Below are 27,353 nucleotides of genomic sequence, written 5' to 3' on the forward strand. Positions count from 1 at the left end.
TTCACGACTAGACGAATCTTGGTGTCTTAATCCTATTTCGTGCAGAGAGTGTTTGCAAGAAGCAAAGGGGAAAAGGGTGGAGGGGGCTGCGCCCGGTTTTAAACAACTGGACGAAAGGGGTTTGTCTTCCCTGCAAAATTCTTTCCCAAGCGAGGCTAACCTGTGGCTGCTGTCTTGCAGTGCTCCCTCCCCCCACCCCGCCACCTCCCGGGGCCCACTGCAGGGGAACTTTCTGTTCCTAGCTCCCAGCGAGCCTCTGCATGAAGCAGCCAGAGAGGTCCACGCGCGCCGGCGCCGACGGAAGGTGCCAGGCTACAGCTTGGCGGGGGTGGGAGGGTGGGGTGGACCGGGGAGCCTGGCTGCCCCTCCCACGTGTCCCGGCACCTGCAGGGCTGGCGCGGTCGTGGAGTCCGCCTTTCTCCGGAAGAGGCGGCGCGGCCGTGGGTTGGAGCCTGGGACGCAAGGGCCCGGGGCGGGAGCACGTGCGCGGGAAGGCGGCGCGGACCCGAGCGTGTGTGTGCGTGCGAGCCGGTCGCTGAGCGCGGGGCTGGGGCTGCGGGGACGTCCCCCGCCGAGCGCGCCAGGCCCGGGCGCTGCAGTACTGCCCGAGTCCGGGCGGGGTCTCTGTTCCCTGGCGGAGCAGCTCGCGCGGCCGCGGGAAGCGCCCTCTCTTTCTCCGCCGCCGCCGCCGCGCGTCTGCGCCCTGCCGCCCGCGCCGCGCTCTGAGCTCCCCGCTCCCCGCCGCGCGCCCGGCCCCGCGCCCACTCGCCGCGCGCCCGGTCCTCCGCGCCCCTCTCCGGGCTCCCCGCTTCGCCGGCTCCCCGGCTCCCCGCGTCCACTCGCTCCGCCATGGCGGACAGCGCGAGCGAGAGCGATACCGACGCGGCGGGCGGCGGCCCGGCAGCCATGCAGTCGTCCTGCTCGGCGACCTCGGGCGGCAGCGGCGGGGGCGGCGGCGGGAAGTCGGGGGGCATTGTCATCTCGCCGTTCCGCCTGGAGGAGCTCACCAACCGCCTGGCCTCGCTGCAGCAGGAGAACAAGGTGCTGAAGATCGAGCTGGAGACCTACAAACTCAAGTGCAAGGCGCTGCAGGAGGAGAACCGCGACCTGCGCAAAGCCAGCGTGACCATCGTGAGTGCACCCCGCCGACCGGGTGGGGGACCCCTAGGGCGCGCACCCACAAGGGGCTGCGGGCCTGGGGACACAGGGAGCCGGCCTTGGGGTCCACGCGCGCCCCCCCTCCCTTGGGGTGTTGAAGGTGCTTGGGGAGACCCCACATGTCTCCTCTTCGCCCCGGGTGGAGGCCCCTCCGAGGCAGGGCTGGAGGCTGGCGGCGTGGCTTGGGGGGCGGGGTGGGACTCTCTCAGTCCTCTGACGCCTGGAGACTCCGAATCGCCCACCCCCATCCCCACCCAGTCCTCATGAATGGACGAAGCTGGGGTCTGTTTGGGGGTTAGTGGGGGAGGCGGGGTGTGTCGCTGGGCTGGGCACCCAGTTGGCAGAAGCCTGGCGCTTTGCTGGGTCGCCGGCGCAGGGGGAGGGAGAGAGTGGCCCGGAATCCGGGAAGTGGAGTTTTCTGGCCAGGATAGAGAGGGAAGGGCGGACACTGGGGCTACACTAGTACCTCGTTCGGAATCCCTGTCCTTTTGGACTACTAGGTTGGCCGGGTACAGAGAAGGAGGGGAGTGTAGCGTCTGGCACTGGCTGGGACAGGGTTGGAGTTGAAGCCAGGATGGAGGGTGGCCGCTGGGACCGCCTGGCTGAGCAAGGATGTACGTGCGTCTCCTTCATTGGTGGTGGAGTGCTTAGGAGTACTTGCCTGTGAGTCTGGGTACTTGAAGGGAACACAGGCCATCTGTTCTGTTTCTACCTGGCCCCTTGAGGCTCCCTGGAAGAGGGTAAGATTAGTCTGAGATCAGCCTCCTGGTGTAGCAGAGTGGAAAGGCCCCGTAAGCGGTGATGAGGCGAAACGTAACTAGAAAAAGTACGCGTTGTGCTCTCACCTCCCATCCTTGCCAACTCCACATCATTAACATGCAGAATCCCCCACAGACAACCCTATTCAGATCAAAACAGTTTCCCGGCCAGCAGCACGGAAGAAAATGTCAAGAAATCAAGGAGGATAAGTTGCCAGAGCCGCTTGCACACAGCTGATTAGATGAAACCTTCCAGCGGAGAAAAGAAATTTGATGATGGGTCAAGGATCACATCCTGGAGACGAAAATGGGACAAATTTAAGCTGCCCTTGTGCCAAGAAAAAGTGAAGTGTGTGTGTGTTCCCTGTGCCTGGCTTCTCCATGGCCTTTCTTGGTTTGTGTAGATAGCAGGTTTCAGCCAAGGAGGCTGTGTGATTTGCAACCTAAATAGCCCGTTGATTTTTGTAGAAAAGCACCCTGCTTGCTTTCTTACAGCCCGGTTCCCTGGGGCTGGACCCATAAGCGTGCTTCTCCAGGTTGCAAGTTGTTGGACCGGCCTTTTGATAGGGAAGGAAACCGGTTTGTGGAGGTGATGGCCTGCAAGACTCCAGTCTGACTGGCCCAAGTGGGGACTTGGCAGAGTTGATTTGGGGCAGGGAGGACGTCGGTGGCAGTTGTTTATTTAAGATTTGATGTAAATGAAAACTACTTTAAATTCCTTGTAAAAAAAAAAAAGCACTAGTCTTTCACAGACCTTGAGCAGTGGAAAGGAACAGAGCTTACCTTCAGCCTCTTCCCTGCAGGCTAGGCTGCTGTTTGTTGAGGTGCAGGAGGCTCTGTGAAAGGGTTCTCTGTTTGACCTATTGACCTCTAAGTGTGCTTGTCACCGGTGCACACAGACTCTGCGGCCTTGCAGGGACAAACCTGTTCATTGCTGGTGTGCAAGACCAGAAGCGTCCTGAATAATTGGGAACAGTGGGTAAGGGCGGCAGCTTTGTTCTTAGCACTACTTACTGCAGCTAACAGGCCATCCAGTCCCTTGTGGAAGCAAGTGTTTTGTAGTCCCAGTCAGTAAGGGTCTGACATTGTTCATGCTGACAGTTTGAAAGTGTTGGGCAGGTCTCTCTCTCTCTTTTTTAATCCCTAATGTATTCAGAGAGATAAAAGTGCTTGTGGTCCATCTGGGTCCCTCATTTTTTGGCAGGGGTTAGTTAGGAGCTAATTGTCCTGTGTAGCGAAGGGATTGCTGGGACTTTTGACCTGGGGTGAAGATGGGGCTGGGTGGGGCTTGGCCTCTAGAGCAGACCACCACCTGTCGAGTTCCTGCCAGTGTCAGGCTGTGTGGATTCCTGACAGATCGAGCCTGGAAGGCTGTGACAAGGCCAGGGCAGGCAAGGGAGGCCTCTACTATTTTCCACAGTTGTTGTTAATTTGACAGGAACATGGGGAGCATCATCCTGTTTCTTGCTTTCCTGGCTCTTACTAGTTCATCTAATTATAACGTTACCTTCCTTGTTGGTGAGCATGAAAGGCGATGAAGGCTGTCCGTGGAGTGGAGAAGAGAGAGAGAGAATGAGAGAGACCCATGAGAAAAGTAGGTTTTTTTTTTTGTTTTTTGTTTTTTTAAATCAACAGAAAGTCCTTTCTCCCACCTGCTTGCTGCACCCTTGGTAGGCACAGCCTCCTCCACCAGCAACCCCGAGAGTACCGGAGCAGTGTGTTTGTTAGAGTTGAGTGTCCCATGTCCACCCATATGGTTTACATCAGGGCTTTCTGGGAGTTGTATTTTTTGTGGGCTTGGACAAACGGACAGAGACATCGCTCACCCTAAGAGCATAACGAAAAAGAATTCTGCCACCGTAGTAATTCTGTCTCTTCCTTTTTGGTTCCTCCTGCAAGACTTGGAAACCGTTGAGCCTTTACTGTGTAGTTTTGCCATTCCCAGGATGTTATATGTTGGGTGTGGAAACAGGTTGGGTTCTGTCACTTGGTAGAAAGAATTGAAGGATCCTCCATGCTCTTGGTGTGTGTGTGTGTGTGTGTGTGTGTGTGTGTGTGTGTGTGTGTGTGTAGGCCTTGGATTGTTCTTTCATCTCTCCCTTTTATGTTGGGGGTCAGGTCTTTCTCGCTTTAACCCACAGCCTGCAGATTAGGTTAGTCTAGCTAGCCAGCTTGCTTAGGGCCCCCCTGTCCCCACCTCTTGAGGGCTAAGATTACAGGCTGGTTTCTAGGCTCACCCAGCATTCATGGCTTTTTCTTGGGTTAAGGGAATTGGAACCCAGTCCTCGTGACTATCCAGCAGGTACCCTCTCTCCCCAGCCCCTCTACAATATTTGTTTTCACGGCTTGTTTCTTTTGAGTGCTTGGATGGAAGAAGCATTTATCTCTATCTACGTACCGAAGGACGTCTTAGTTGTTTGCAAGTCCTGGCCGTGGTGAGTAAATCTGCCTTAAACATTCCCATCCATTTGTCTAGACAAAAGATTTCGGTCCGTTCGGGTAAATACCCAGGATTAGGGTTGCTGGGTTATGTGGTAACTGCGTGTTTACTTTGGTAAGAAATCGCCAAACTATGTTCCAAAGTGTCTGGAAGTGTTTTCATCCCTACCAGTGTTAAGTGAAGTTTGGAGTGCCCTTCCCATCCTCACTGAGTGCTGTCCTGCGGCTTCTGGGATTCTGCTCTTTCTCAGGGTACTTGACCTCTTTTTCCACAGTCAGGTTCAAGGCCGAGAGACGCTCTAGCTTTTGGGCTCTCCTGTCCGGTCCGGTGCAGGCGGCTCCTTCCATCGTGATTCCCATTTCAAGAAGGGTGGATCCTTTGTTCCTCAGCATCTGTGTAGCAAGAGGTAGCCATCGCCTGTGGGGAGAATAACCTGTATCAGACCTCTTCCCTAGGACTGTGCATCCTGTGAGGGACTAGTTAGAGCGAGTCTTCAGTGTCTTTTATCTGGGGCTTAGAGGGGGCTAGAGTGTTTTGAGTGATTATTCAGTTTTCTCCATTAAATCAGCAGCAGAGCCAGGCTACTGATTATAGATGACGATCTCATTTTTTTTGGAGTGGGAAAATAAACAAACCAAATGCTTAGTCACCCCTTTGCATGGTGTTCACGTGCTCGTCGGGATCAGCCTGCCAAGTCCTGGGAGAATGTGGTCTCTGGTTGTTTTGACTCAGAGCCTGAGGGTGGTCCCGGGGTGCAGGTGTGGAAGTACCATCCTGGGCGGTCCCTGTGGGGTTGCAGAGTTCTCAGCCAGCTGCAGGTACACCATGTGTGAGCATGGTCAGCTGCCAGCTCCGCAGGTGTGTCTATCTCGTCTCACTAGGCCCAGACATTCAGTATGTTTAGTTTGGAAATAAATGCCTGTAATCTCTAGGATTAGGTTAGTACAGAAATAAAAAGTTGTGGTTTTTTTTTTAAATTTTATGTTTGCCTATATGCATAAATGTGCACCACACGTGTGCAGTGCCCTCAGCGGCCTGTAGAGGGTGTTGGATCTCTTGGGACTGGAATTGAGGGATGTCTGGGAACTGCTGTGTGGGTGCTGGGATCTGAATTAAGGTCCTCTGGAAGAGCAGCCAGTGCTCCTACCCTTGGAGCCGTCTTTCAAGTCCAATACAAAAGTCTTTGGAAGCGGTAGCCTAAAACAATGGCCGAACGCCATGTTTCATGTTTAGAAACCTCCAATGGCCTGTTCATCAACAATGGTGTTCTTAGCCAGTGAAGGACACCCTATATGTAGTTCATAATGTGTATTTAGGATTATTGTATTTACTGTGGAGCCTCAGGCTGCAAGATTCTTTTTTTTTTTTTTTTTTGGTTTTTCGAGACAGGGTTTCTCTGTGGCTTTGGAGCCTGTCCTGGAACTAGCTCTGCAGACCAGGCTGGCCTCGAACTCCCAGAGATCCGCCTGCCTCTGCCTCCTCAGTGCTGGGATTAAAGGCGTGCGCCACCACCGCCCGGCCAAGATTCCATTTTTAAGACTTAATTTTGGCAGGCCTCAGTTTTGCCCTTGGAAAAGGGCGGGGTATCTTTTTTCCCCTCTTTTTGAAAAATGAAACATACTTTTGGTTCTTAAGGAGTCACGCACTTAACAAAGTTTTGAGGGAGCAAGCTGGGAGCTCAGTGTTAGGTCACTCTGTACACTTCTCTGAAAGAGATTGTCCTTGCACTGAACCTTTTTTTTTTTTATAGTATATCTGTGAGTGCCTTCTGGGTGTCTCATTCAAAGCACCCCGAGCCTGACGGAGGTCACCACATTCTTTTGTAGTCCTCTTGTTATCCATTTGCTGGAAATGGGGCTAGTTAGAAATGGGGACTCGTTAGAGAATCCACAGTGTTTGGTTTGTGGGGACAGCTATTCAAGACTGGAGAAACGAGAAACCTGTCAAGCCAACAGCAAAGCTGCTTGAACTTTTTCTTTGTTCTCTCTCAGTCCAGGTCCACTCTCTGTTTGTGTCCCAGGCCGTGTGACTGACCCGACTTGCTTCTCAACCACTCTAATCTGATCTGCTGGCTTGTGTGCATTTTCTGGGCCCACATAGGCCTAAACCGAGTTCCCTAGCCCCATCTGACTATACTGCTGCCTGGCGTATTTTGCCCTTCTGCTCCACCCTCGTGTCTCCAGTGTGAATTCTAGTAGCCTATGCTGTCTCCACTCCTGTGTGCCCTGGCCTTGATGCTCTGTGAGCTGTGATTGGCCAGTCTCATAACCCATCTGCCACCACCCCCATCTTCTTCAGGAGAGGTGGGTCTTCCTGTGGGATCAGACTCCTTCTTTGTCCATGTTTCTCTGCAGTTGGCATCTGGGAGACACACGAGGGTTGGTGAACTGGCTCAGGAGGGGGCCCTGTTTGCATTGGTTTTCTGGGGTGAGGGTTTTGTCACCTGCACTTGCTGTTCGTAGGCCACTCCTGGCACAACAGCAAACCCCGTCTTCATGGTTTGCCAAATAGAATAGGTGGATGAGTGGATACAGTGTATATCGTGGGCACTCACTGCAGCCAGTGTACCCTTAGCCCTGGTCTCTACCTTGTAGGCTACCTTGTAGCGCATACCTGGGTGTTGCCGCTACATTTCATTTGCAAGGGGACAAAGTGTCTTCAGGTTGAGTTTCCAAGAAAGGCCCAGGACAGAAGCAGGCCTGTAGGAAGTGGGCATGTTCACATTTGCTGCTTTGGTGGTACTGATGGTGACAGATCTTCCAGATGGTTCTTATGGCTTCTTTTGTATTAAAATCACCTACGCTGCCTCAGGGAAACACCCATGACCATTATAGGGCATGGAGATTGTGCAGATGCAGGGGACCTGGGTTTTGGCGCGGTTGGGTGTGAGAAGAGGTTCGGGAGCCTTGAGTCCAGAGCTGTCTCCTAAGGATACTCTGAGTGGAGGTGGGGATACCACACCCCCTGTAGGTGCATTCTTCATGCTTTTCTCCCCCTGAAGACATACCTTGCAGACATAAGAGCGATTACACCTAGCAATGCTAATGCTTGTGTTTAAGATGCAGCAAGGCTGAGCGAGGGGGAATAAGCCGTGTTTTTTTGTCCTTCGGCATAATTTTTCCCTCAGTGGGGAGGCCTTGCATTTTCTCTTCAGTCACAGCGCCGGCTGCTTTTAGGTATATTGAATTATTGTCAAAGCTAGCCGAGTGAGTGCTCACAGGTTCAGTGTGTTTCTGACAGGAAGAGATGCTCTTGAAAACACTTGTAATGGCCAGGACCCTAGAATGGAAGCTCGCAGACTGGTCTTGCCTTCCACAGAAATCGTGTACGTGTTTGCACGTGTGTGTGTAAGCACACATGTTTGATAGTTGTCAGATGCAGTGTGAAGTTTATCCCCACATCCACGTCAGTGAGTTGCAGATACCACTTTAGCTCTCGGAGGGATGAGGAATGTTGCTGCTGGCTCTTTAAAATCAGCACGCCTCTCTTGTCTCTAGATCCAGGGGGGGTGCATTTTATCTAAAAATCTGTTTAATTACTGATGTTCACTGTATACATCGGTGGTTTTCCTAAGGACATTTCCTTTCGGATATGTCATAGGCTTGGACCATGCTCACCCCTCAGTGACCCTGCAGGGTGGAGTGTGTTTCAGTGATCGAAAGTCATGATGCTTCTTTGTTTGATGGTAGGAACTTGATCTCTGATCCCTCCCCTCTGTACCTTTCTTTCCCCAGAAAGGCACAAAGTGACAGCTAGTAAGAATGGCTCCTTAGTGACAGGCCCTGTCCCCAGTGACTGCACCCAATCTTCTATGTGCCAGGTACTGAAAAATATCCAAAAGGAGTCTGGCGGCTCCTGTAACGCTCACCCAGGACCACACCTGACTTATCTAGCTTGGCCCTGGCTGGGCACTGCAGGCAGTTGCGTGCAGAGGGAATGAGACTTGATCTCCAGGATCCCCCGTACCCTCATACAAGGAAGAAAGGAAGTCAGTACACGCTCCTTCAGGGTTTCTGAACCAGGGCCCTTCTCCCTTTGGCTTTCTACAATGAAGTTTATCTATCTTGATGTGCGTCAGTCAGGAAAGCGTGGTGTCAAAGCCCCTCATAGCTTCGTTAGCTTGTAGTTTAGCTTGTAAGGGGGAGCTGTCGAGAGCTGCTGCTCCGTTCATCTCTGCTGAGGTGGTTCAACCTTTTGTTTGTTTTTAATTTTCATTTTTATTTGGTGACGATGGAACAGAAATGTCACTGCTGTTTGAGTTTTGTGATTCGTGTCTGGCGGCATAGCAGGCCGCCCTCCGTGGTTCTCTTCCCCCCTTCCCTTCACGGAATGCAGTTGGAGGGACCAGACTGTCAAAGCTTTTTAAGCCCAAAACTATGGGAAGGCAAAAGACCACGTAAGGTAAGGTTAATTAAGCCCAGAGGATTTTCTGGGCAGGTTAGCATCCCAGCTGGTGGGAAGCCCGATGCTGATGGATAGGGCTAATCTCTCACAACATCTGTTTCAGATCGGTCCAGCCCCGGAGGAGGGCCAGGTGTGCCTCCAGTATGATCTGTTTAATACCCACCAGGGCATCTCAGGGCACCAGGGCATCTTGGCACCAGGGCATCAAGTGAGGCCATGCTCAATGGGGAGTGGAGGTGGGGTGCCCTCCCAGACATGGGTCTCATCATTCAAAAGAGCTTTCCAGAAAAGGAAGGGGGAAATGAAAGCATGAGGACAGTGGTTTGTGGGTGCGCTTCAGCTAGAGTCCTAGTTATCCCCGTGGAATGTTCCCTGTGCTGTTCACATGGAATCTTTGGCGGCATAGGCCTTCACAGATTAAATGAGAGGGCCTTAAGAGATGGGTGTTTGGTGTAGAAGTAGTATATAGGTGGCCACATTCAGCCCCCAGGTGCCACAGTGAAGGCCTGTGTCTCCTGGAAAGAACATGAACCCTTGGGGGCTGGAGAGATGGCTCAGAGGTTAAGAGCGTTGCCTGCTCTTCCAAAGGTCCTGAGTTCAATTCCCAGCAACCACATGGTGGCTCACAACCATCTGTAACGGGGTCTGGTGCCCTCTTCTGGCCAGCAGGCATACACACAGACAGAATATTGTATACGTAATAAACAAACAAACAAATAAATAAATAAATAAGTAAGTAAATAAAAAAAAAAAAAGAACATGAACCCTTACACACACCTCTTTGAACCTTGCACACAAGGAACGGGAAACACTCAGGCACCCAGAGGAGGGGCCAGTGACTTTCTCGTAGTATGAAATTCTCAGTGTACACTCTGCTGACGTTAACCAGGGTGCAGTGTAAGATTCAGAGCCACAGATGTATTCAGGGTGTTTTGGTGTCGTCACTGATCAGAACCAGAACTTTATGCTCTTTGGTGCCCCTGCTTCCCCTGCCTTGTGATCTCTTTTAATAATAATTACATTTATTTGTTCATGTTCTTTATCTGTGGTGTGCTGGGTGCAGGACTCTCCCATTGAGCGATACACTCTGCTCCATATTTATTTATTTACCTGTGTGTGTGTGTGTCCCTGTATGGGAACGGGGAGGTGGGGACAGGGCAGAGGTCACCACTGGGTGTCTTCCTGTGTATGCTTTGTGCTTTTTTGAGGCAGGGTCTCACAGATCCTGAAGCTCACCAGTTGGCTAGACTGCTGTCAGCCCCCAGGGCCCCTCATGCCTCGGTGCTGTGATTTCATGCAAGTGCTAGCTGCTGAACCCTGGGATTTGCTGGATGCTGCTGTGCTGGCGACTTTTCTGTCAACTTGACACAAACCAGAGCCATTTGTGAAGAGGGAACTTTAATTGAGACAATGCTCCCGCTTGATTGGCCCGCAGGCAAGCCTGTGGTGGTGTATCCTCTTGATTGATATGAGGGCAGAGCTCACTGTGAGTGGTGCCAGCCCTGGGCAGTGGTCCTGGGTGCTATAAGAAAGCAGGCGGAGCAAGCCATGAGGAGCAAGACCGTAAGCACCACCCCTCCATGGTCTCTGCATCCGCTCCTACCTCCAGGTTCTTGCCTTGAGTTCTTTCCCGACATCCCTGAATGATGGCCTACAAGCTATAAGATGAAATAAACTCTTGACTTCCCACGCTGCTTCTGGGTGTGATATTTTTCACAGCCGTAGAAACCCTAGCTAAGACGCTGGATCTCTCACCTTAGGTCCTTAGGCCTGAGGCCAAGCTTTTTACCCACTGGCCACCTCTGTTCAGATTGTCTTCTTCTTCTTCTTTTTTTTTTTTTTTAAAGATAAACTCCAGTCTACTAAAGCAGTCCTGGAAATGATGTTAGAGTTGAGACTTCCAGTGTTGTCAATCTCTGGCTCCGACATAAGTTCTTATGACCTGCTTTCTGCCCTGCATCTGGTTTTTCTTGACCCTGTCACAAGCGAGCACAGAGGCCTGGCCCCGCGCTTGGCACCGGTGCCCTGATTTATATGGGCCCCTAGAGAAGGGACTTGGTCGTCCTATCACAGATTATTTGCCTTTTGTTTTTGTTGTTTTTAAATGTAAATTCATTAATACTAAAATGAAAAGTGTTGCATTCTCTGAGCCGAGGAATTTTGAGTAAACTATTACTTGACGGTGAAGGAACAAAGAAAACCTTATAGAATTCCCAAGAACATTTTCCCACTTTTTTTAAATGTATGTGAGTGTTTGCCTGCCTGTATGTATGTGTATTGTGTGTGCAGTCCTCACAGAGGTCAGAAAAGGGTGTTGCCTTCCCTCGAGCTGGAGGTATAGATGGTTCTGAATTACTGCCACATGGATGTTGGGATCTGAACCAGGGCCTGTGGAAGAGCAGCGAATGCCCTTAATGCCTGAGCCACCTCTCCGGCCTCTTCCAAGTCTTTTATCTGTCTCTGTGGTAAGAGAGGTACCAAGGGAAGAAAAAGCAAAAAGTTGTTGTAAGCATCCTCTCGTATGTCTTATATTTATTTGTGTATGTACGTGTGTGTATTCCATGTGGAGGTCAGAGGAACTTGAGGGAGTCTGTTCTCTTCTCCCACCGTGTACCCAGGGATTGAGCCCAGGTCGGCAGACCCGGGCAGCAAGCTCCTTTACCCTCGAACCTTCTCTTGGGTGCTGCATCTTCTCACTGAATCCTTACTGTGGTCCTCTCATTATTGCTGCGAACCCCCAAACAGGTATGCTGAGGTTTCATTATCCGGGGCACAGCGAAGGGCGTGGTCTCATGGTTTTCAGGCGAGGCCATCGTTTGAACTTGAGCCTGGCTCCAAACCGAAAGCCTGAGGTGACAGCCAGTGGGAGGGTGATACTCTAATTTAGACGGTTTGGTCTTGATCTAGTTGTAGGTGTCTGCTCTTGGTTTCCATACCCTTAGTTCATTCACTAAGGTCATCGGAGGCCATCTTATCTACAGCAGTTTCCCCAGGATCCTGGGCTCAGGGGAGCATTGCCAGGGCAGCAGACTCTGTCTGGGGAAAGCAGCCACAGCAGAGAGGGTGTCTGCACTGTCCGGGGCTCGTTCTGTTGCCTGTCTGTCTGGCTTACCATCCGACACTGCATCGGCGTGTGCCACGGTAATCCTGCTCCTACACCGCGTGTCATTTGTTCCCATCCCAGGCCGGAGTCAGTTTCTAGTTCTTTGCTTATGTTTTCTGATTTCTTCGCTTAAAAATAGCATGGTTAGCATAGCACAAGGAGTTGGGTCGTTCCCCCCCTGCCCCGCCCCGCCCCATACGCTGAGTACCAACTTCATGTCAGGAAACTGTGTCTTTGTGTGTCACTGAGGAGAGACTGTTAGGGTGGTTGTCCGGTTTGAGCGAGAGTTGAGGGTCTGCTCTAACACAGTGGTTCTCAACCTTCGTAACGCTGCAACCCTGTAATACAGTTCCTCATGTTGTGGTGACCCCCACCCATAAAATTATTTTCATTGCTACTTTATAACTGTAAGAATCATGACGTAAGTATCTGATATGTAACCCAGAGGGGTCGCGACCCATAGGTCAAGAATCACTGTTCTAGAAGGAGGCCAGTTTTTAGCCAAGACATGAAGGAGAAGCTGGATTTGATCTAGAGGAAGAGGGACCGATCTCATGCTCAACAACCCCCCCAAATGTCTAGGGACCAAGGGATCTTGGGAGGAGAGTAGGGAGCTGTTGGCTGCATCTGGTTGGGCTCTGCCCTGTCTCTTGAGAAGTAGGAGGGAGAAGTCAGTTGCACGAGCGATAAGGGCACCCTGCCTTGGCTGCTTGTGGCAGCCATTTGTCTGTTTTCTGTTTGGAGAGCAGGTATTTCATTGCAATAAATGATCTGCCGTGTTCCCCATCATGGTACCAGGTGCATATTGTCTTCCTCGTGCCAGGTCAGCTCTCCCCATACAGCAGCTCTTCGTGATCTCCCAGTCCCAGATACCTCAGAGATGGCAGTGTGTGCTGGGATAGGACCTGGCATGATGCCCTGCGAGGGAAGACCTCGCTAGTTGTGTTTACTACGGACTTAACACAGCTGTCCAACACAGTTCATGCCGTGCAAGCTCTGGAAGGGAGTGGGACGTGATTACTGCGCAGCGCACAAACCTCCCACAGGTGGATTGAATGGAGGGGTGGGTTTAGAGAAGAAACCACGGTGCTGTCTCTGCTCGGCTCAGGGTAGCAGCTGTCTATGGCACTCTGAGGTCTTCAGTGCTCACGTCGGATCCCCAGAGGCCTTTCTGACGCTTCTCAGTGCGCATTTCTTCTGTGTCCAGACTTCCCATGGTTGGGATTATATGAACGCTACTCTGCATTTGCCTCCTTTGACTCCTCCTTGTTGGGAATATTATTTTAAGGTGTGTTACTTTTGTTTATGTTGCATTTGTTTAACTCCGTGAAGCTGTGATACTTCGCTTGTCGTCTCGAACACCTGATGGCCTAAGACCTGAACAGCCAGTAGCGAGGCAGGGGGAAGGGTCTGCGGGGCTGGCAGGCAGAGAGAGAGTATATAGAAGGAAAAAGCTGGGAAGAAGGGGTTCGGAGTAGTAGTCCTAGAGAGGGGAGGATTTCAGGGGCTAGGGGCCAGTCACCCAGCCTCACAGCAATCCACGGAGTAAGAATAAGATTTACAGAAGTAAGAGAACCGGGAAAACACAGAGGCCAAAGGGTAGACAGGATAACATAAATTAAGAAAAGCGGGCAAGAAACACGACAAGCTAAGGCTGGACGTTTATAAATAAGAATAAGCCTCCGTGTGTGATTCATCTGTGAGCTGGGTGGCGGGCCCTCCAGAAGAGTCGAAAAAGCATAATAGCATCATATTACAACACCTTCTAGTTCGGTTACTAGTGTCCCACAGCGTCCATGTTGGAGTACAGGCTGGGTATTATTGCCGGAGAGTATTTCACGTTCCGAGTACCTATCAGGTGTTTTTAGTTTCTGCCGTGTGGGTTCTAGCGATCATCTCAGCCCGCCCCTCTCTGCAGTGGCCTAGAGTACATTTCAACAACAATCTCTCTCTAGCTAGTCCTCCAAGATGTCAGTGATACTTTGAAATGATAATTTCGAAAGCTGGGAGAAGAGCCGGAGCCACACCTGGATGCTGGAGACCGCAGGCTAGGGAGAGCCTCACCTCAGTTCAGTCACTTAGGGTGCGTGCTTCTCTGACTAGGGGGATGGGATACCTGGGAACTTGGCCAGTGTCTAGGGGTTTGGTAAACCATGGGACTATGCTGTTACATAGGGGCAAGCCTGATTCCTGATTGATCCCATCCCCAGGGCTGAAGGGCTCTTCCCATCCTTTCTGGAAAAGAAAGCCAGCATGTACCTTCCAACTGTTCATTTCCTGGCTTGAGCCCTGTGGAAAGACAGGGCTGCCCTAGTCTTCTCTGTTGACCCTGCTCTCGGCCTCCAGGGGGTGAACTTGGTGGGCATCACACTAGTGCAAGTTGTGCCTAACAGTTGGCTTGAAGACCAGAAACGGAAACACCAGTCTTTCTGACGGTGCTGGCGTGGATGGGGCTTGAGTCGCGGAGAAGAGCTTGAAGGATGCAGATGAAGAAAGAGAGCCCAGCAGCGCGAGCCAGGGTCAGGTCTGGTAGACAGAAATTTGCTGTTGAGAAGACTCTCACGTGCCCTCTTTCCCCTCTCTGGTGTCGTCTCTTCCCTGGCTGTAGTGTTAGTGTCCCGTGGACTTAGGAAGGTTGAGGGCTGTGCTCCTCACGAGGATACCACACTTGAAGTTTGGGGACGGTGAGAAGCGGAGAAGCATACCTTTTCTGTGTGAAGAGCTCTCTGTTGCCACTGTTGTGATCCAGCTGCCCTCACTCCCCCTGACTGACAGCGGGACTTTCCTTGTGGTCTGTAACTGACCAGGATGTTTGTGTTCTTTCTGGTCGGTGGGTCTCCACAGAAGCAGTAGAGGTATAAAAAGTTTCTGAGCAAAATAAAGGTTGCTGTTCTTCCACCTGAAAAGAAGCCTCCGCGTCTCAATCCCGGCACCCCCGCCGGTCTTGGCTATCCAGGCTGCGCTGGCTGCAGCAGTCACTAGCTACAGAGCCATGGAGGAAGCCGTCACCTCCTCTGCAGTCACCAGGGATGTGGGATTGCAGCGAGGACTCTAAGACCCTTTCGGTTTCTGTCTTTTCTGTCTTCATCAGTCTTCTCTGAATGCCCTCCCATTGACCTAAGGGAGATGAGTGCTTGCTCGTCACTGCTGTCCCTCGCTCGCTTGCTTCCTACTTGGCCTTGAGCTTCAGGAGTTGAGTCACTGACTGGTACCTGCGGGGTGGTAGTAGGAAAAGGAAAGTGGACTTTGCGTCAGCAGTTGCTGCTTCCTGTGGGTACAGGGCACTCTCCCTCCAGGCCTCCCCAAGTCCTCTGTGGCTTCCAGGACCTTTGGTTCATGCTTCCGGTTTTATGTGCTGCCACTCAGCTCTGTCAATAAGTCCTCTTTTGGGTTTTATTTGTTCGTTGAGGGAGGTCAAGGATAAGGGGAAAGGTTCCAAATGAAGCAGAACGCATACATAGCCCTATATATTAAAAAAAAACCAAAACCCCTGACAGTTTTTACGTACACCTTGAATGTTGCATGGGATATACGCTTTAAAGTTGTTTGTCATTTGAAGTTGAGTTTACCTGTGTTGGATGCTCTGACTGGCAGTTCTGAGCCCTGGAGGTGTGTTCTCTTCCCAGGCTGTTCTGATCCTGGCCCATCTCACCTCTCAGGGTTTGTCGGTAGAGGACCTCACTTAGGAAAGCTCTTGGGACCTATCTGTGGGACTTCGGTTTTCCTTTTTCCATTGGTTGTGGATTTGCCTCTTGCCTGTGTTCGTAGTCGGCCTCCCTTCTGGATCTGGAGGCAGCCCAACCCAATGAGATCTCTCCCCTGGGTTCTTGAGACTTCTGATGGGCTCAACAGTGGTGTCCCCCGGTCCTCATGTCACCCCTTTCTGTCCTTCCACCACCGGGTTCCTCTTTTCCACTCTGGCTTTCACTGTAGGTGTCAGGTGTCCCTGTGTATCAGCCACAGGTGAGCCCGTCTCTTTGATTCTCCTTTCCGCCTGAGCTTGTGATGGCCCAGGGAGATCTGGCTTCTTGGCGTCTCACCTCTTGGGAACATACCTCTTAGGACCTCACTTCTCTCCTCAGCGTGCTGAGGTGTACTTGCAGTTGGCTAGACACCTGTGTTTGGCCAACAGGTGAGCAGCTTGGTTCCTGAATTTTGAAAGTCCCTTCCAAGGGGATGTCTTTAGGAAGGGCGGACATCAGACCTGCCTGCTTTGTGACTCGGATGGCCTTTGGGTCTGAGAGCCTTGATGGAGGATGCAGGGAAAACAAAGGCAACCAGTGTATTCTGTGTGGGTCGAGCCTTGAAACAAAACGAGGGGACGCTGTTGCTGCGGCCTCGCAAACGGAAGAACTGATGTGGAGATGCTCCTTGGCCGAGGCGATTCTGCTGGTTTTGTTGGGACTAGGGTTTGGCAGCCTGGCTTTGGAACCTTTGTGCTTACCCACTCTACGTTTCTGTGACTGCCTGCTGTTGGGGGCCTGTGACAGTTCTCACAGATGCTAAGGACAAAGCAAATGGGTTTTGTTTTTAATTTTTCTAAAATGAATTCAGGTGCTCACTCTATAGGTTGGACAGTTGCTTTAATTTTTAGGGAGTGGCTGGGCGATGGTGGCGCACACCTTTAATCCCAGCTCTCTGGAGGCAGAGGCAGGCGGATTTCTGTGAGTTCGAGACCGGCCTGGTCTACAGAGCTAGTTCCAGGACAGGCTCCAAAGCCACAGAGAATCCCTGTCTCGAAAAAAACAAAAAATAAAAAATAAATAAAAAAAAATTTTAGGGAGTGAATTCTTAATGGATAAATATTTCTTACACCTTCCGTTCCTTAAACATGCTTGTCAAAGTGTTCTTGTCTCTTGGCCTTTTTGCTTAGCTTTTATAGATGATGAAATGCCTACTTATTTAACTGAACAGTTTTCTGACACCTGGATAGTATTAGCGGTTAACTTGAGATGTTCCTTCTGGAAGGAAATCAGGAAATGAGGAATAAGCCATCCAAAGCCCAGGGACCTTGCGACTTCAGTGGAGATGGCATTAAGCTGTTGGAGAAACAGGCACGGACAGTGTGACTGCCGGGGTGGTCATCTCAATATTCAGGATTCACCGAAAGCGTGAGATCCTGGGAATCAGCTATCCCCATGATGGGAGTGTTGTGAAGACAGAAGCCAGACAGTGAGCATCCCAGAGTTTGCAGGGCCTGCAGTCCCATGCTTTCTCTGAAGGATGCTGGTATTTTTGGAGCCAGAAGATGGATTTACAAGTGGGGAGCCTGGGCAGGGTGGAGGAAAGAATCACCCTTCCTGCCTTCTATTTTCATTGCCTCACATTGGTGGAACACAGCTGTAGGTTAGCTGACCTCGGGTACTGGGTACTATGGCCTGCAGACCAGGAGAAGGCAGTATGGAACCCTCTTGGGCTGATTGCTCAGTCCTAATGAAACGGAAAAGAGAATGGGTTGGCTGTGTCTGCCCTGGGCAGCTACTGAGTGTTTTGCAGATGCTAGAATATTAAAAAGACTTCTAGGTTCCTCTCAAGAGGCTAGAACGGGGACCATTCCAGGGAGAGGGAACAGGGGAGACAAAGGCATGCAAGGCTGTGCAGCCCCAGATGGCAGGATTGGGGCTAGTCTTTCCTGTCTTGTTCTCCTTTAGGACCTTGTGATGGAATGCCTCCTCGTGGGTTGGTGTTGTCATTTCTGACTGACGTGAGTCTTCCCCGGGGATGCCTGTGGGAGGCTTTGCACATGGATGTCTTACAGACCATCTGCTTCTGACACACACATGCCATTTAACTAGTACTGAGTTGCTTGTGATGCCTCCTCAACACTGGGAGGAAGTTCATGGACAAGAATCGTGATGCTCCCAATGGGCCCTCTGGTTCCCCATGTGTCAACATCCAGGAGAGATGACTGCCCAGCCCAGTGCCCTTTGGGGACTTGTCTCTCAGTCCCGGTGTCTGCTGATAGACTACGTCATTAGGATATACAGTCTTCACAGTCCTCTACTATGAAATTAGTTTTTCGATGCTAATGAATTTTATTGTAATTATGTGTAAAGGTGTGTGTGTGCGTCGTGTGTGTGTGTGTGTGTGTGTGTGTGTGTGTGTCTGTAGCTGTCTGTCTCTGTGTATGTCTGTGTGTGTTCAGATACTCAAGGCCAGAAGTGTCAGATCTCTGGAACTGGAGTTCTAGGCAGTTGTGACCTACCAGTGTGTGGGTTCTGGGAACTGACCTAAAAGAGCAGAGCACATTCTTAACCAATGGGCCGTCTCCCCAGCCCTGTGCCAATAATGAATTCCATAGTCAGCTTTTAAAGATTTATTTACCTTGACTTTATGTGTATGCTGCTTAGTCTGTAGGATGTCTGCACCACATGCATACCTCCTGCCTGCAGAGGCCAGAAGAGTGTTTTGGAGTTAGAGGTGGCCTTGTGCTGCTATATGCGTGCTGAGAACTCAGATTCTCTACAAGAGCAGCAAGTGCTCTTTACTGCTGAGACCTCTCTCCAGTCTGCATGTAGAACACTTTCTATCGTGAAAAATTTCAGGCTTACCCCAAGGAAGTGTGAGCTGCAGACTCCCCTGCTTTTCTAATGACTGATACACATGGTCAGTCTTGTAGGAAATGTGTGTTTGGAGGGCGAACAGCATAGGCATTTCTGGACTCTTGGGTCCTGTCCTTGCTTCCTCCTGTTTCCAGCTCCTCACCTCTGTGTGCTGAGCCTGCTGACCTCCGCTCTCTCCTCTCCCCCTGGAGCTGTTGACAGCAGGCTCAAGGGTCCTTTGCCCGATGCCCTGCTTTCTGCTAGCAATGCCCCAAGCATCCAAGGCATGCTAGTTTAGCCCTCAGTAAGGTGTGCCAGCTGGCATCCCAGCACGCTGCAGCAAGTCTTCCAGGTGCCCTGCAGTTGGAACAAGGATCTTGGTTACTGGAGCTCTACTTAAGGACGTCTGTAGTAGGCATCACACATGGTCTTCTGTGGGAGCTTTTAGCTGAGCAACATCTGACAAGCACCCTGACGTTGTTTAGCTGTGGCTTCCAGAAAGTCTGGTGGGGTGTTCGAAGCCCCAGAGGTGGGGAGAAGTAGACAGAAACCTGAGGAGAGTGTGTGCAGACAGAAGGCTCTGGACCAGGTGGACGAGTGAGTAGTTCAGGATCTCTACCTCTGGGAGACCTGCAGTGCAATGGTGTCAACTGTATCAACTCTATGGTGTCTTGGGGACTGTGGGGTCAGCATAAAGGATCTGGAGCACAGGGCAAGCATTAAGTTACCTGCCAGGGAACAGTTACCTTCCAGCTGAACTGGAAGGGTCAAGGGTAGGCAGTATGCTCCCAGGCCAAGGTTCCTATTCTGTAAGCAGAGGTTGTGGGGGTAGGGGAATGTGGATGGAGAGTGTGTGTGTGGGGGAGGGGTTGCTGAGCACTTAAAAACAAAGGGAGTCAAATTCTAAAATTCTCAAGTGATTTCCAAAATGGCTTTTTACAAAGTGTGTTTGTGTTTATGTGTGTGTGGTATGTGACATCTGAGTGTTTGTATGTGTGTGTGTGTGTGTGTGTGTATGCATGTGTATGCGTATGTGCTCACGTGGCGGTGTGTGCTACACATGCACATGCTTGTGCTTGAATCTGCAGGCCTGTGGTTGCTATGTAGAAGTTTCTTCAGTTGCTCTCCATCTTAATCTTTGAGTCACGGTCTCTCTGTTGACGGAGCTCACCAGTTCAGATAGGCTGGCTAGCCAGTGTTCCCTGAGCTTGCCCTTTCTCTCCCTTCTAGTCAGTAGAATTTTTCCTTTGTGAGTGGCTATCAGTTGCAGATAGCTTTTGGGTTAGGGATGGGGGGGACGTGTGTCCACTTCCCTCTAAGTGCTGGAACCCCGTCTGGCTTAGACCTGTGCAAGGATCGTGCATGCTGCTGTAGTATGTGAGTTCATATGTATGTCAGCCCGGCTATGTTTACAGGTCTTGTTTCTCTGGTCCTCCATCCCCTCTGGCTCTTAGAATCTTTCTACCTCCTCTTATTCTGGATTCCCTGAGCTCTGAGGGGAATGGTTTGATGGAGACATCCCTTTTAGGATGGAGTCTTCCCAAGTCTCTTACTCTCTGCAGTTTGTTCCATTGTGGGTCTCTGTTCCTGTTCCAATCTGCTTGAAGAGGAAGCTTCTTTGATGATGGCTGAGTAAGACACTGATCTGAGTGTAGAAGAATGTCACTTCATTGCCACATTCCTTTGGCAGAACAATAGGATTGGATTTCCCCAGGTCTCTGGCCTATCTAGTTTTAGAGCCTTGGCCACTTGAGAGTTATCAAGTATGGGTTCCGTCTCATGGAGGGGGCCCTAAGTCCAATCAGATACTAGTTGGTTACTCCCACAAGCTTTGTGCCACTATTGCACCGGTATATCTTGTGGGGGTGTCACCACTGTAGGTTGAAGGATTTGTAGCTGGGTTGGTGTTTTCATTTCTTCTCTGGCATACCGTGAGCAGTAGTCATCGGAGAGAAGCTTACATGTAGGTGCCTGCTTGACTTCTGTTTTCAGTGGATTGTGTAGGTGTGCTCTTCAGCAGAAGGGCCTTACCAAACCCCGTTTGGAGAGCAACTGATAGTTTTGCCAATAACCCGGGTATTTGGGGATTTCCATGGGGCTCCTTTGACCAACAACTCAATTAGACATAACTCATTTCTAGAGCTGGAAGTTTCCTTTCATGACAAGAGATGTCTGGTTGGGGCTTTGTTTTTCCCCTGTTGGTGAATCCATTTATATTTCTTTCATATAGTATATATTTTAGGAAGCTTCTACTGTATTAGGTTTCCTTACAACCCCTCAAATGGCCAGTTTTAGCTTTCTCTCCCTATCTTCCTTTCCTTACCCCCTTTCCTCCCTTCTCTGTTTGATCTTCCTGTTCTGTTCTTCCTCCCAGACCCTCCATAACAATCTGTTCTATTTCCCCTTCCTACGGAGATCTATCTCCCCACCTCCAGTTTTCTACTTTATAGCTAACTTCTGTGGTTATACGGATCATAGCCAACTTACCAAATACTTAACAGCTGATAGCCACATACAAGCGAATACATACCATATTTGTCTTTTTGGGTCTGGATTACCTCACTCAGGATGATTTTGTTGTTGCTGTTGTTTGGTTTTTTTGTTTTTGTCTCCCACTCCCCAAGACAGGGTTTTTTTTTCTGTAGACCAGGTTGGCCTTAAACTCACAGAGATCCATCTGCCTTTGCCTCCCAAGTTCTGGGATTAAAGGAGTACATCACCACACCTGGCTCAGGATGATTTTTTTTTCTAGCTCCATCCATTTACCTGTAGATTATTTCATGATTTCGTTCTTTATAACAGTTGAGTAATATTCGCCTTTTCTGACTTTTGCCTGTTATGAGTAGAGCACCAGTGATCAAGTATCTCTGGTCAGATGAAGCATCCCTTGGGTACCTGGTGAGGAGTGGCATATCCATGGCTGGATCTTTGAAGTAGATCTATTCTAACTAGCTGCCTGAAGAACCGCCACACTGGTTTGCACTGCCTGCAGCAGTGGATGAGTGTTTCCCTTGCTCTTCATCTTCACCAGCATGAGCTGTCGTTTGTTTCTTAATCTTGGCCATTCTGACCGGCGTGAGACGAAATGTTAAAGTAGTTTTGATTTGCATTTTCCTGGATCTTTCCTTCAGTGCTTCTCAGCCACCTGTTGAGCCATCTCGTCTTTTGAGAACCCTGTTATGACCTGTGCCCCATTTTTCAATAGTTACCTGCTTTCTCCATGTTCAGTTTTTTTTAAGTTTATTTTAGATAATAGTCTTTATCAGAAGTTCATAAAAGTCTTTTCGCATTCTGTAGCCTGCCAGTGTGTCCAAATAATGGTGTCCTTTGCCGTGCAGAAGCTTTTCGGTTTCATGAGGTCCCGTTTATTATTGTTCTCAGCGCCTGTGTTATCAGTGTTGTGTTGAGAAAGTTTTCTCCTGTGCTAATGAGTTCAAGATGATGCCCCACTTTCTCTTCTCTCAACTTCAGTGTATTTGGCTATATGTTGCGGTCTTTGATCCAGTTGGAGTTGAGTTTTATGTGCAGGGTGGTTAGGAATGGATGAATCTATTGGCATTTTAGACATGCAGCCATCAAGTTTGACCTGCATCGTTTGTTAAATACACCGTCTTTTCCCATTGTGTACTTAGGGTTTCTTTATACAACGAAATAAACAACAGAAACAAAAACAGGTGTCCATAGGTATGTGGACTTAATGTCTGGGTCTTCAGTTTGATTCTTATTGATCAGTATGTCTTCCTGTGCCAATGCCATGCTGTTTTTATTACTATAGCTTTCTAATACAATCTGAGGCTAGGAATGGTACCATCCCCAGCAGTTCTTTTATTATTCAGTATTGTTTTTAGCTGTTCTGGATCTTATGTTTTTCCATATGAAGCTAAAAATTGTCCTTTCAAGTTTTCTTAAGAATTTTTTTTTTTTTGGAATTTTGATGGGGATTGCATTGTATCTGTAAATTGCCTTGGGGGAGGATGGCCATTTTCACTGCATTAATCCTCTTGGTCATGAGCACGGGAGAGCTTTCCATCTTGATATGTTTGTTCTTCAGTTTCTTTCTTCAGTGTCTTAAGGTTTTTATTATACAAGATTTTCACTTGCTTGGTTAGAATTTTACCCTAAGAGAGTTTAACTTTTTTTTGAGCTATAAGTATCGTTTGCCTGATTCCTTTCTTTGTCTACTTGTCAATTGTATATAGGAGGGCCACTGACTTTTGTATTAATTTTTGTGTCCACCTTCTTTGCTGAAAGTGTTTATCAGTTGTAGGAGATTCCTGGTGGGATTTTTGGGGTCACTTATGTATACTATCATGCCATCTACAAATAAAGATACTTCTTCCCTTCCTATTTGTATTCCTCCTTTGTCTTAACTGCCTTTAGCTAAGACTTCCAGTACCATATAGTGAATGAATAGGTATGGAGAGAGTGGGCAGCATTGCCGTGTTCCTGATTTTAGTAGAAATGCTTAGAGTTTCTCTCAGTTTGAGTTGATGTTGTCTGGGCTTTCTGTAAATCTCCTTTATTGTGTTGAGGCATGTCCTTTGTATCCCTGGTCTCCATTGTATTTTATCTGTTGCTTCTCTCTGTAGTGGTGCTTTAGATGTTGTGTAAGGTCTTGAATTGGGACAAACAACCCATGGCCGGTTGATCAGATGCTGAAATGCTCGCATTCTAGATTGTTTAATAGCAGCATCTTCCTCCTCCCAGAAGCTCTATCCTCTCTCAGGTTTAACTGGAATTCTTTCTCCCTCTTCCTGGGCAACCTCAAGCTGTTTATCTGACGGCTTTAATCCACTCTGCAGTATTTTCCATTTCCCCTTCTTAATAATTGAATTTTGAGCATTGGACCGTCCATCCATTTATTCTTCTTCCGTGGTAGCCAGTCTTTGTCACTGTCCCAGACATCGTGTTATCTGCTGTTCTGTGTGTGTCAAGGCTTGGGGGACAGTCCCTCCCTTTTAGAGTTGACATTCTCTAGAGAAAGGCAGACCAGGCAGCTGCCTTTAAACGGTGATAAGCCTCCTGAGAGGACGTGCCTGAATTGAGCTCCCAGGCTTGGGGCCGCGTCCCTGACGTGACATGTTGACTGCCACCATCTGTAACTGCTTTGAACAACAATAAAAGCTCATCATGCAGAGAGCTGGTCAGAGAATGTTCTGGGCCAGGGGAACAGACCATGCCTATATCCTGAAAACGTCAGAGATGTGGCAAGTTTAGGGAAGTGAAAGATGTATGTCCGGGTGCAATTGAGATGTGGCTAAGATAGATCTGGGTAAGAGTGGCGTCGGGTGCAACTTGGCAGACAGACTCACATCTAATTCAGAAGGTGGTGCCGGCTCGAGTACCTTTTAAGTTAGAAATCTGTCTTCATTTATTCATTCGTCCGTCCCCCCCCATACTATGTCAGAGTAGACCTTCTTTTATTTTTTATCTTTCACTTGAGCAGATTCAGGCTGAAGGGGGATGGGTAGTCTTTTTTTTTTTTTTAATTTAAGGTTTTCTTTAGGGTATATGTTGGTGCTGGTCATCTTCAGGCTCTAAAGACCAGATGCGGCAGAAAAGATGCAGCTGTGTGTGTTCAAAGCAAAGCCGCAGCTGAGTCTGAAGAAGGAAGTGGCAATGGAGAGGGAAGATGGGCTGTAGACGCAGCCCAGATGGGTGTCTCCGTTCATCCCCATGTTTATTGTCTGCCCGTCCCTTCTGGGTGTGCAGCGAGGGGAATGTGCCTTCTCCTAAACCACCCTGTTTTCCCCGAGACTTTCCTGGTTCAGACTCTGCCCGCCCCGGTGTTAGCATCTTCTGACTGGGGGAGAACCCCTCGACCTGCAGCCCAGATGAGTCAGAGACCAGACTTTTCCTTATCTGGTGGAGCCTTGGTGTGGTAATCTCCAAGATGACTCAGAGGAACCCTTTGAGTCTTGGCCGGCACATCAGGGCCGCAGAGGAAGCCTGGCAGAGAAAGTCGGCTTGGCCGAATTGGAAATGAGGTGGTGGGTCAGGGGTCGGGGCCAGAGAGTAGGTGAAGGCAAGCAGGGAAGAATAATAATTCAGAGAAGGTGGAGTTAGATGTAAGAGGATGCCTCATGCCTTGGTCAGTCACTTAGGGAGGTACATGGATAAGAAGTGGGCGTCTGTGGATGGAGACCACCAGGAGGGAGTCTGTAACTATGACGTATGCGCTTCTTTGACATGCTAGTGGATTGCTCTCTGTGTTGGGGACTAGAGTCACAAGCAGATCCATCCCCTGGCAGCTCGCAGGATGCATCATGTGCTCCTCTGATCGGCCACTTTATCATTAGATAGCATTTAATGCTCCTCTCTGTCCCTGCACCCAGTTGTCCTCTGTTGACTTGCTCTCTGGTGTGACAGGATGAGACGCAGGGCTTCTTTAATAGATAATAGTAGGGGCCAAGTCACAAGCACACAACGTAGATAGGTTTGTATCTTACGACAGGTTTAAACAGCGAAGGGCTCCTGCCTTTCAATCGGAGACCAGATCAAAACCAAAGCTGGGCTCTTCATCCCTGTCATGTCTGTCTCTGTAGAAGAGACCACTGTTCTTAATTAGGCTTCCTTTAGATAAATTTTATGCAGATAGAAGTGTCCCATGTCCTTTTTAAAAGATGTTCGTGAATGAGCACACACTGTACCCATTGCCCCCCTTCCCCCCAAACACACATACTTAGAGAACACTCTTGAGTTTATTCTTCCTCTGGGCGTAGCGTTGCATTCTTCAAGGGCTGCATGTGCAGTGGCTCACAGACGGTCAAGGCTGCATTTAGCGCCCCTCTGTTGTATCTAGTGTGTTGCTTCCCACAGATGAGGTCACAGACTCGTTTCCTTAAAATCATTTCATGCATCACCCCAGTGATGGTCTGTGCTGCCCATTGGAGCATCTTGGAGTGGAATTGCCAGTTCAGAGTTACATGTATGCTTTCAGAGTTTTCCACTGATGTTCACTTGGGTGTGGCACATCTTTCTCTGTCGCACCAGCCAGCTCCCAAATAACAACACGGAGGCCTCTTAATAATTACAAAAGCCCTGCTTATAGCTGAAGCTCGTTTTTAGCTAGCTCTTATGAGTTAATTTAACCCATTTCTATTTATCTTTGTGCTGCCCCAAAACTCATTTACCTCATCTATGTACTGTCCATCCTGCTTGCTCTGAGTCTCATTGGCATCTCCTCTCAGCTCCGCCCTTCTCCTTCCCAGCATCCTCTGTGCCTGGAAATCCTGCCTAGTTGTTAGCCTTTCATCTTTTTATTAACCTAATCAGAGTGACATATTTTTACACAGTGTAATCAGATATCTTGCAACATTTGGATGCTTTTAATTTACCTTTGGCTTATTGTCCTCTATCTCTTTAAAAATATATATTTCTAGAAATTATATTAGTTGTGTGTGTATATGGGGTGTTCGTGTGTACGTGCACACAGAAAACACCATACATGTAGATGTCAGAGGACAACTTTCTAGGGACTAGATTCTCATTGTCCTCTTGTTATTGCAACTCTGTGTACTCCAGGCTATCTGGTCCAAGAGCTTTCAAATGGTTCTCCTGTCGGTGCCTCCCATTACCCTATGCTGGGATCCCTTACCTGTTTTCCTGTGGGTTCCAGGGTTTATACTTAGGTCATGAGGCTTACATGGCAGGAGTTTTTCCACACCAAACTGTTTCTCTCACCTGCCTCGACCTCTTTCAGCCCAAAGCCCGTTTTCCTTTCTTTATACTTAACTTTCTTTTTTTTTTTTTTGTAGGAAGAAACATCTTGTTTTCTTTGAGTTTGGAAGGGACTGCTTTTAGGTAGAAAAATGGCCGCATTGCTTCTATTTATCCTCCCGCCCCCCACCATGGAATTACTCTACTTCTTTTGCTTAAATAAACACGAACTGAGAACGATAATGGGGTTTTTCATTAAACACCCTTCTCAATAATAACCTGCAACTTTGTGAGTAGTAGGAGTTGGAAGCCATTGAAGACTTGTTTTAAACAACTGTTTATAGTCATTTCCTCTGACTTAAAGCATCCTATCCCAGAGGAGGGCTCAGAAGGGAAACAACTCACCAATCCCAGGAAGTCCCTGAAATTTACCAGCTTCACAAGGCCCCTCCTTCTCCAGGTTATACAGCAGATGGGATGGCTGAGGAAGAGACTTTGCAACCTGCCCAAGAACATTGCACAGTCTATATTGTCATCCTCCATTAGTGAGGGCCACAGTGGGCGACGGTGGTCTTTGAAGAACCCTAGGAACTATTAGGAGCTTTGTTTAGACTTTGGGACTTTGTTAAGAGTGAGGTTTTTAAATTCTGGCTAGTCCCTGAACTTTCATCTGGTGTGTCCCTTGTCTAGAGTTTCTTAAAACAGGCCCTGCCCCAACCAGTGTCATTTCACGTGATAGTAATCATAGCCCTTTGTTCTCAAATATATTAGGCCGTTTTAGAGCAAAGTGCATTTGTTCATTAACTGTAGTCAATTGAGTCTAGGCCGGTTTGTGTAAGTCAAGCCAAGCAAGGAATACAAGTTTTTACACTTAATGTGTAGTTAGGTAGGATTTGTAGTTTGAGCAACTTTTCAGTAGAACTTTCTAGTTTCATCACCATAAATATGGGGCATAAACAATAGACCAAAGAAATGATTCCACTTAAGTCTGACTTGTGACCCAGTTAGTTTATTGGGACAACTTAGGGAAGTACGGGTGAGTCCCTTGCAGCACGGATGACTCAAAGGCAGCTGTATCCCTAAAATGTCACAGCCTGGGTGCTGGTTCACAGAAGCTAGGATTCCTGGAGCACTCCACAGTGTTCCGGCTGCTGGGCAGGTTGCAGAGTCTCTTCCTCACCCATCCCTACTGTTGGATAACCTGAGAGAAGGAGGGGCCTTGTGAACTTGTGAAGCTGGTAAGTTTCAGGGTCTTCCTGGGATTTGGGAGTTGTTGTTTACCATCCCCT

General features: G+C 49.2%; 1 protein-coding gene across 1 annotated transcript in view; it reads left to right on the forward strand.

Moving 5' to 3' along the window:
* The first annotated feature begins 780 nt into the window (after window positions 1-780).
* Window positions 781-27,353, forward strand: part of Ccdc6 (coiled-coil domain containing 6) — a 94,982-nt gene continuing 68,409 nt past the window's right edge. The window contains exon 1 of the mRNA XM_005360154.3: window positions 781-1,131. Within this exon, the coding sequence (XP_005360211.1) occupies window positions 850-1,131 (282 nt within the window). The 5' untranslated portion in view covers window positions 781-849. The remainder of the gene's footprint in view (window positions 1,132-27,353) is intronic.

Source organism: Microtus ochrogaster, linkage group LG2 (assembly GCF_000317375.1).
Source record: "Microtus ochrogaster isolate Prairie Vole_2 linkage group LG2, MicOch1.0, whole genome shotgun sequence".
NCBI classification, from domain to species: Eukaryota; Metazoa; Chordata; class Mammalia; order Rodentia; family Cricetidae; genus Microtus; species Microtus ochrogaster.